Source organism: Syngnathus acus, chromosome 2 (genome assembly GCF_901709675.1).
Source record: "Syngnathus acus chromosome 2, fSynAcu1.2, whole genome shotgun sequence".
NCBI classification, from domain to species: Eukaryota; Metazoa; Chordata; class Actinopteri; order Syngnathiformes; family Syngnathidae; genus Syngnathus; species Syngnathus acus.
The window spans coordinates 19006081-19015943 of NC_051088.1; the positions used below are offsets into that span (position 1 = coordinate 19006081).

The 9863-nt window shown below is 41.0% G+C and overlaps 1 protein-coding gene across 2 annotated transcripts in view; it reads right to left on the reverse strand.

Annotated features, from left to right (window-relative positions):
- LOC119139424 (microphthalmia-associated transcription factor-like) overlaps nt 1-8832 on the reverse strand; it is a 29602-nt gene extending 20770 nt beyond the window's left edge. Inside the window, exon 1 of one of the 2 annotated variants that reach the window (XM_037280063.1) lies at nt 8581-8832. In XM_037280063.1, the coding sequence (XP_037135958.1) occupies nt 8581-8684 (104 nt within the window). In that variant the 5' untranslated portion in view covers nt 8685-8832. The remainder of the gene's footprint in view (nt 1-8580) is intronic. The other variant, XM_037280072.1, reaches the window with a different exon arrangement.
- Nucleotides 8833-9863: the final 1031 nt, after the last annotated feature.

Consider the following 9863-nt stretch of genomic DNA (forward strand, 5'->3'; position numbering starts at 1 on the left):
CTGAAGGAAATATGAATGTGAAAACATTATTTATGATACAACCCCAAGTAAAAATTAAATAAATAAATAAAATTAAGTAAAAATTGGGACAAGTAGAGCCACGCTGGTGCAGCATTTGACCTGGAGTTATCTCAAACATCTTGGTTTCAAACAACCGTAAAACAATAGGGTTCTTGCTTGGACATAAGGCAAATTAAACACTGCTCTAAGTCTGTGGGACATTTGGTATTGAGTTGCAAGTTCCACCTTAAAAAAAAAAAAATCAGGTCTGCCTGTCATGCCTTGATGTAGACCAGGGGTGTCCAAACATTTTCAATTGGCCTGGAAGAAATTTTATAAATAGAATAGAATATGGCCTGCACTTCAACTTTTACTTGAGTGTATTGCACTGCACAGCTGATTGTAAGGCGAGTTGCGCAGTTTTGTGTTTCGCGACTGCAGATTCGTCACAGCGACTTGGAATTTCCCTGATTCCAAAACTGTTCAAATTCTCAATAAAAACGCTGAATGAAACGTCTCGTTTGTATTTCCGACTGGCTGCAAAAAATAGCAAACACCAAAAAAAAAAAAAAAAATAGAAAAGTCATCAACAGGATTTGAACTCGTGACGCAAAGAAATAAAAATAATTTGCTTAGCAGGGCCTTAACCGTTGTGCTAGCGTGACACACGGCTGGTGCACTAGATGATGTTCAATATAGACAATTTTACCAAACCATTTTAGCCAATTTGGTTGTCACTTTCAATCTCAAACTATTTATAGTATTCAGGAATAAATAATGACCTCAAATGTAATGTGCATGTTAACAAAAAGGTCAAAACTGCATAAAAGATATACATTTGCAACGTCGCCCTACAGCGTAATTACCGACATTTAATGCTTCGCGCCTGTAGACATTAAAGATGATAATGAAACGACGCCCACACTATAGCGCACATGCAGACGTGAGGAGCGTTGAATTCAAATAACTTCTCGATTTTATGCCATCAGTATGGTGAAGCTGAGTTCAATAAGTCTCTGGTCTATTCGCTTGAGCTGCTCCAATAAACCATATAGGGTACGTACATTCCGTGCACTATACATGAGTGTTCCGTAGTATAGTGGTTAGTGCTCTGGACTCTCACCCCAGTGACCCGAGTTCAATTCCAGGTGGAACTGCAGAATATATTTTATCATGGAAAGATTTGCGGGTGTGGACCCGCCCTCACCCCCACTCTCTGATTGGCTGTTTGATCTGTGACGTCACTCGGACACACCGCCATTTTCAGGTGTTCCTAATAATAGGCCACTTCATTAGGGAAAAATCATGGTCAAAGCTTAAATGAAAGTGAAAAGTGCCACACCCGCCCTCACCCCCACTTTCTGATTGGCTGGGAATTACACAACACTCCATTAGGTACACCGCCATTTTCAAGTGTACCTAATAACAGGCCACTTTATTAGGGAAATATCATGGTCAAAGTTCACAGGTGTCAAGCTCTAGTCCTCGGGGCCGCATTCCAACATGTTTTCCAAGTGACCTCGTTAAGCGCACCTGCGTGAAAAGTTTTAGCCACTTTCACGTTCCGCAGGAGCTAAAACTTTTCACGCAGGTGCACTTAACGAGGGAATCACACGGACACTCCATTAGGTACACCGCCATTTTCAAGTGTACCTAATAACAGGCCACTTTATTAGGGAAATATCATGGTCAAAGGTCACAGGTATCAAGCTCTAGTCCTCGGGGCCGCGTTCCAACATGTTTTCCAAGTGACCCTCGTTAAGCGCACCTGCGTGGAAAGTTTTTGGTCACTTTCACGTTCCGCAGGAGCTAAAACTTTTCACGCAGGTGCACTTAACGAGGGAATCACACGGACACTCCATTAGGTACATCGCCATTTTCAAGTGTACCTAATAACAGGCCACTTTATTAGGGAAATAGCATGGTCAAAGGCCACAGGTGTCAAGCTCTAGTCCTCGGGGCCGCGTTCCAATATGTTTTCCAAATGACCCTCGTTAAGTGCACCTGCGTGAAAAGTTTTAGCCACTTTCACGTTCCGCAGGAGCTAAAACTTTCCACGCAGGTGCACTTAACGAGGGAACCACACGGACACTCCATTAGGTACACCGCCATTTTCAAGTGTACCTAATAACAGGCCACTTTATTAGGGAAATATCATGGTCAAAGGTCACAGGTGTCAAGCTCTAGTCCTCGGGGTCGCGTTCCAACATGTTTTCCAAGTGACCCTCGTTAAGCGCACCTGCGTGAAAAGTTTTGGTCACTTTCACGTTCTGAAGGAGCTAAAACTTTTCACGCAGGTGCACTTAACGAGGGAATCACACGGACACTCCATTAGGTACACCGCCATTTTCAAGTGTACCTAATAACAGGCCACTTTATTAGGGAAATATCATGGTCAAAGGTCACAGGTGTCAAGCTCTAGTCCTCGGGGTCGCGTTCCAACATGTTTTCCAAGTGACCCTCGTTAAGCGCACCTGCGTGAAAAGTTTTGGTCACTTTCACGTTCTGAAGGAGCTAAAACTTTTCACGCAGGTGCACTTAACGAGGGAATCACACGGACACTCCATTAGGTACACCGCCATTTTCAAGTGTACCTAATAACAGGCCACTTTATTAGGGAAATATCATGGTCAAAGGTCACAGGTATCAAGCTCTAGTCCTCGGGGCCGCGTTCCAACATGTTTTCCAAGTGACCCTCGTGAAGCGCACCTGCGTGGAAAGTTTTTGGTCACTTTCACGTTCCGCAGGAGCTAAAACTTTTCACGCAGGTGCACTTAACGAGGGAATCACACGGACACTCCATTAGGTACATCGCCATTTTCAAGTGTACCGAATAACAGGCCACTTTATTAGGGAAATAGCATGGTCAAAGGCCACAGGTGTCAAGCTCTAGTCCTCGGGGCCGCGTTCCAATATGTTTTCCAAGTGACCCTCGTTAAGTGCACCTGCGTGAAAAGTTTTAGCCACTTTCACGTTCCGCATGAGCTAAAACTTTTCACGCAGGTGCACTTAACGAGGGAATCACACGGACACTCCATTAGGTACACCGCCATTTTCAAGTGTACCTAATAACAGGCCACTTTATTAGGGAAATAGCATGGTCAAAGGCCACAGGTGTCAAGCTCTAGTCCTCGGGGCCGCGTTCCAATATGTTTTCCAAGTGACCCTCGTTAAGTGCACCTGCGTGAAAAGTTTTAGCCACTTTCACGTTCCGCAGGAGCTAAAACTTTTCACGCAGGTGCACTTAACGAGGGAATCACACGGACACTCCATTAGGTACACCGCCATTTTCAAGTGTACCTAATAACAGGCCACTTTATTAGGGAAATATCATGGTCAAAGGTCACAAGCCACTTCATTAGGGAAAAATCATGGCCAAAGCTGAACTGAATGTGAAAAGTCGAGTCTACTTGCTTGAGCTGCTCCATTAAACAATATGGTGTACATTCCTTCCTTGCGACATAAGCGAGGGTTCCATAGTATAGGGGTTTTTGCTCTGGACTCTCATCCCAGCGACTCTGGTTCAAATCCCATTGAAACCCAAAAAATCTTTTATCATGGAAAAATTTGCAACACAACCCTAACCATAGCTCTAGCCCTAACCCTAACCTAACCCAACCCTAACCCTAAACTTAACCCCAGCCCTAACCCCAACATCAACGCTAGCCCTAGACCCAACCCTGTGTTGCAAACTTTTCCATGATAAAATATTTCTTTGGTCGCACCGGGATTTGAACTCGGGGCGCTGGGGTGAGCGTCATGCGCGCTAACCACTACACTACGGAACTCTCGGTAGGGATATAGGAAAATATGAAAAGACGTACCCTATATGTTTTAGTGGAGCAGCTCAAGCGAATAGACCAGAGACTTGTTGAACTCAAAGTCATCAGCATTAACTCTGCTAAACTCATGACATTGTTTTTCATCTTGGATGCGTTTGCAGTTCAATTCTTCACCATACTGATAGAATAAAATCGAGAGGTTATTTGAATTCTACGCTCCTCACGTCTGCATGTGCGCTATAGTATGGGCGTCGTTATGTTTCATTATCATCTTTAATGTCTGCAGGCGCAAAGCATTAAATGTCGGTAATGACGCTGTGGGGCGACGTTGTAAATGTATATCTTTTATGCAGTTTTGACATTTTTGTTAACATGCACATTACATTTGAGGTCATTATTTATTCCTGAATAAATAGTTTGAGATTGAAAGTGACAACCAAATTGGCGAAAATGGTCTGGAGCCACCTTTTCTTTCTTTTTATAAGCACTTATATGTGTGTTTAAGAAAAAAAAACAAAAAAAAACTCTCCATGCGCACTCTTCTCTGTTAGAACTTGCTTACCTTAATGCATCCAAACATCGCATGACAGCTGATGCTGAGCTCCCATCAGGCAATGGTAACATTAGCCCCCCCCCCCCAGTTAACATGGACGGGTCAGATCAACGCGTACCCTCGCCGGGATTTTACAAACAGCTGTAGAGAAAAGCTATGTGTTTGCCATAGTACTTGAGTGAACTATCATGGCAAATTCAATAAATAATTACCAAGCTAAGTAATATGGCAATATTATTGATCACTAGTTCTTTGTAGAAATTGATCATACAGGCTAAAATGTTGAAGCATTTTAAAGAGACAACAAGGTCCATCCATCCATTATCTGTACGGCTTGTCCCCACGGGGGTCGCGGGCGTGCTGGAGCCTATCCCAGCAGTCCCGGGCAGTAGGCGGGGGACACCCTGAACTGGTTGCCAGCCGATCGCAGGGCACACAGAGACAAACAACCATTCGCACTCACACCTAGAGGCAATTTGGAGTGCTCAATTGGCCTATCAAGCATGTTTTTGGGATGTGGGAGGAAACCGGAGCGCCCGGAGAAAACCCACGCAGGCATGGGGAGAACATGCAAACTCCACACAGGGAACGCCGGAGGTGAAATCACAACCTCTGAATTGTGAGGCGGACGTGCTGACCAGTGCTCCACTGAGATGACAAGATTTATTTGGCTATTTCCACTGTTCCAACTTGCCACATCCTAATCTTTGAATTTTGTTCCCGGAGTGCACATCATAATTTCCATCAGTTGTTTGAGTTGGACAGCACAGCTTCCTGCAAATTCTTTCTACGTTTTTACTGGAGGAGCGTCCAAGGACGGACACGCTTCAAGTCACTCCTTGAGGCTTCGTGACGGTTAGAATGAGGATGTAACGCATCGACAAAGAAAATTGCACGTTATCTGCATTTGCCCTTCCTTTTTACAGAAATGAGGATGATGAGCAGCATTTCTTATTATTGTAGATTATTTTCCAAGTGAAAAAAACCTACTGACTAAGTTACAGAAACAATATTTTCTCACGCTGACTAAAAGCAAATAATGCCAAGGCTATTCAAGTCGTATTCCAAAATAAAGGTTTAACCTGGCATATAACAATTGATTATTTAGCCCTCCCCACAACTCACTGCAAATAAAAGTATTAGACAACGGCCCACAGTCAGGTGCCATAAATTATTTCTTTGTCAAGCACAATTATTTATTTTATAAATTATTTATTATTATCCATTAAATTATAATTTATCTGTTCTATCAAAAAATAGAAACGTTGTGTAGCAAATTATTAAATCAAGATTAAAAATGTCAGATTACTTTCTTAATTGCATCCCTGAACATATAAATTAGTTTTAGTCGTTGAATGTTATGTTGATTGAGTTCTGATTTTCTTGGTATACTTTTCATGCTCCCATGCTTCACTTTTTGCTGATTTGTGTAAATTGTATGCAAAGCTATCAAAATAATGGCCTGTGCATACTGAGCTTGTTTTAAAAATGGGCTCTACGTTTTCTTAGGACATACTGAATAACATGTTACTCAAAGGGCGGAGAGGAGATTGTGTATTTGTGTTTGGCAGGATGTCCACTCTGTCACATATATCCAGCACAGTGATAAGCAATACATCAATGACTAATTTCTATTTATTTATTATTACTTCATGCGCTTTTTTTTTTGCTTTTTTTTTGCTACACAATCTGTGCTTTTCTCTAGCCAAGTGCCACTTGAGTTGCAATGCCAAAACTCCCTCCCTTGTTGTCATGGTAACAAAAGTCATCCCTGCCACAGGCCCAACAGTTTATAGAGTAGGATATAAAACCCTAAATACAGGCTAATTTCAGCGAGACAAGAAAAATACTGTGGAAAGTGTTCTATAATTCTGATCCCTGGGATACTTGGGAACTATTTTCAATTCAATTATATATACACACACACACATATACAGTATATATATATATATATATATATATAAAATTTATTTTTTGTAATTTATTTTTTCATTTATTTATTTATTTATTTGGGGCTGACATTGTCGGTAAACACTCTAACTTATTGTATCAACCCAACCAACAGTCATCAGACTGTTCACATGCTGGGTCAGTGTCATGTGATCCGCGGAGGAAGTAGGCTCACATGAGGCAAATAAAATGACATTAGACAACATTTTTGGCAATGCCCCGTATTCTGAGTCGTGCTCTTGTGCTTTAGTTCTAGTCAATGCCGCCATGTTTTCCAAGACTACTGACTTTCATGTGAATAAAACAAGGTCAAGGTAAAAATGCCGATGCGGGTAAGAGCTTACAATTGCCCTGATTGAGCAGACTTTTTATTGAAAGTGGATTTTTTTTTTTGCCACATGCAAAGAGAGCACAAATGTAAAGGGGAGAAAATATTTCAAATCTGCAGCAAAATGTGATGTTAACGTGTGTAAGGCGAGCATGAATGTAAAAAAATAAGATCTCAGTGTGGACACAGTGGGGTTCTGTCCTCACTGCGTCTGGCTGTGACAATGGGGTCATGGATAGGGGAAGCAGAAAACATTCTGCTGCAAGACGTCACTGTTCTTCCGCGACATAATCGCCAACGTTACATGGCCATGCCGGGAGGTTTTGCAAGCACCCACTTACATCACATTTATAGAGCTTTTGGGACCCACTGAGGGAAGCCATGTTGTTCTGACATGAGTGACGTAAAAAAAAACAAAAAACATAGCCATCACTATTTAGAAACTCTTTACTTAATTTTGAGATATTACTTACAATATTTCTCAGACTGAATTTATTGAACAAATTGAAACATGTAATGTACACTACACACATTAGGTTTCTGGCAATTTTATGGTTTCTGAGGTTTTATTTGTTTTGCAAAAGTATAGTGGTCTGGATAAAATGTTCTCCCGAGTGTTCCCAACCTCTGCTTAAACTCAAGTGTTTGCCGTTTTTTATCAAAGACAAAGCCATGTCTAATACAGATCTTTTACTTTGGTGCCCTCTAGTGGAGAAGGTTGCGCAGGTAGCAGACAAGACTATTTGAGAGAGGGATTGGCTGCTTTGATTGGCCATGAATCAGCAAAGTTTTGAGTTACAGTATTGACTTTGTATTTGACTTTACTTTAATCTTGCTTGAAACATAAATTATCAAGTTAAAAATTATAAATTTGTGGTGATAGATGGTTTGCTTATTACACGCAGCAATGACACGATGTCATCTTTAGTGATGTCTCCATGAAATGCAATCGAAAAGCCTCAATTCATTCCCCCAAAATATTCTATTTCCACTTCTTTTTAATACCTCTTCCACCTATTCTAACAGGAAAAAAATGTATTGAAACTTTTTTTTTGTCACACACACACACGCACACACACGCACACACACACACGCACTCACACGCACAGACACACACATGCACACACTTTTCAGGTAGCTATCAATTACTTGCAGATTCTTATTATTTGCAGCAGGTGCTTGGTTTAGTGCAATCTAATCACGCCATATATTACTAAACCACTTTATGATTAGAGAGCCTCAACGTGCAAGAGTTGGTAAATACTTTCTAGTCACTCAGCATAGAAAATGTTTTTCCTGTTGAGTCACAACAGCAGCTTTTGTAATTAGCTACAATTGTGAGACATAATTGGTCCATTTATAAATAGAAACATTGCCAAAGGAATGTGGTTCATGTTAATAATAATAATTGTTATTATTATTATAATAGTAAAAACTACTAGAAAAAAACGCAATCCACGTCAGATATGATCTAGGAAACAGAACTGTGTGCACAATTTTTTTTGTCATAATTCCAAAATAATTTGAATTTCTTATGAAAACAGTCAACCTTTTGGGTTATAAGGCTAGTATTTAATTGTTTTAGGTAACCTTGCTTTTATTGAACCCTGCATGAGGATAAGCAGTTGGGAAAATGAATGAATATATTGTTATATTATATTATATTAAGATTACATTAGATTAGATCAAATATGTCAGATTGCCATTTTGGCTGAGGAGCATCTCGATGCACCCTGACCTGTCTGCCCTCCCCGAGGTAATATTTGAAGTGGATGTTAACAAGACAACACCCAAACGTTGCATAATAGCGTGCGGTCAGGAGAAGAAGAAAAAAACATCAACAATGAGCGGCGCACTGGGTCAGCGGAAAGCCCATAAGTTGCCCCGAACAGCACTTTACGAGAGGTCTGCGGCTTCATTATCACCTAAACACCAAAACCACCTCAGCATGCCAAATAACTACTGACCTGCTTTTTAAGGGCTGACTCTTCAGCTCGTAATACGTTTTGGGCTCTTCTTGCAAGTCCTCTCCATCATCGTAGTCGGGAACTATTCCCGATTCTGCCTGCATGCTTGCTTGAAGATGTCAACTTTTAGCGGTGGAGAACTTATAAAAACAGCTTTGTGCGGCGCCGTACGTCGACCCTATGACACACTGCAAACTGCATCTGTCCGGCACCCGGAGCTGTGTAGTCCTCAACACGGAGCCACCGACCAACTGCCGGCACTGTTGGGGGTCGGTGAACTACGGCGACCATCATGCACTGCGGCTGTCAATGTCATCGTGCACCCGATTGGCTGCACTTCCATGTCAAATATTTTGCCAGTACAAAAACTTAACTCCGCCAATTTGTTTTACATTATTTGTGTTACATGTGAAAAACGTCTACATTTATTAGCATGTTTGTTTGGAGTTCAACATTGCTAGCCTGGTAATTATAATAAAAGGAATAATCAAGTTGAGAGCCCAAAAATAATCCCCAACATATTCTTGTGCAATGGGACTAACCACTAGTGCACATCTTCCATTTTTGACATCGTTTTAAATTTTTGCTATTTAAAGAAATCAAAAATAATCCCCAACATATTCTTGTGCAATACTACTAACCACTAATGCACGTACACATTTTTCATTTTTGACATCGTTTTAAACTTTTACGATTTAAACAAATGAGTGAGTGTATAACTATTGAGTACATTAGCCAAGTGTTACACAGAAACGAAAGTATGACGTCGATTTTCCTTTCTTAAAGTTTGGTTTGTGCCTATACACCTACCGAACACTTGATGGCAGTATAAAGCAATTACACAACCATGTTGAAGGCCACGTTTGCTTCTGCTGGATGGAAAATCAATATTTGCATTTACTCATCCTGCAGAACTGGTTTACCTCTACTTATTATGCATGCAAATATGATTCAAATAAACTCTACAGAAAAACACTACTCATAAACGACATGTAGCTAAGGTTGTTTTCCAGCTGACGGGCAGAATTAAACAAGACACATTCTGATTGTTGTTGACTAGAGGCGCTCATTACCCAAAGCCCCCGGTTGAGGGAGGCCCCCAGACCTTTAGATGACAAAGCCCATAATCATGTGCTCAAGGGTGTAAACACATTATAAATCATTCATAGGTTACTGGCTGTCTCGAAATAAATCTATCAAGAATATTCTTGAAATCAAAATATCTGACAGCCTTATTGAGCACATTGCTCTTATGCTTGCATCCATTATACCCCATAATTGCG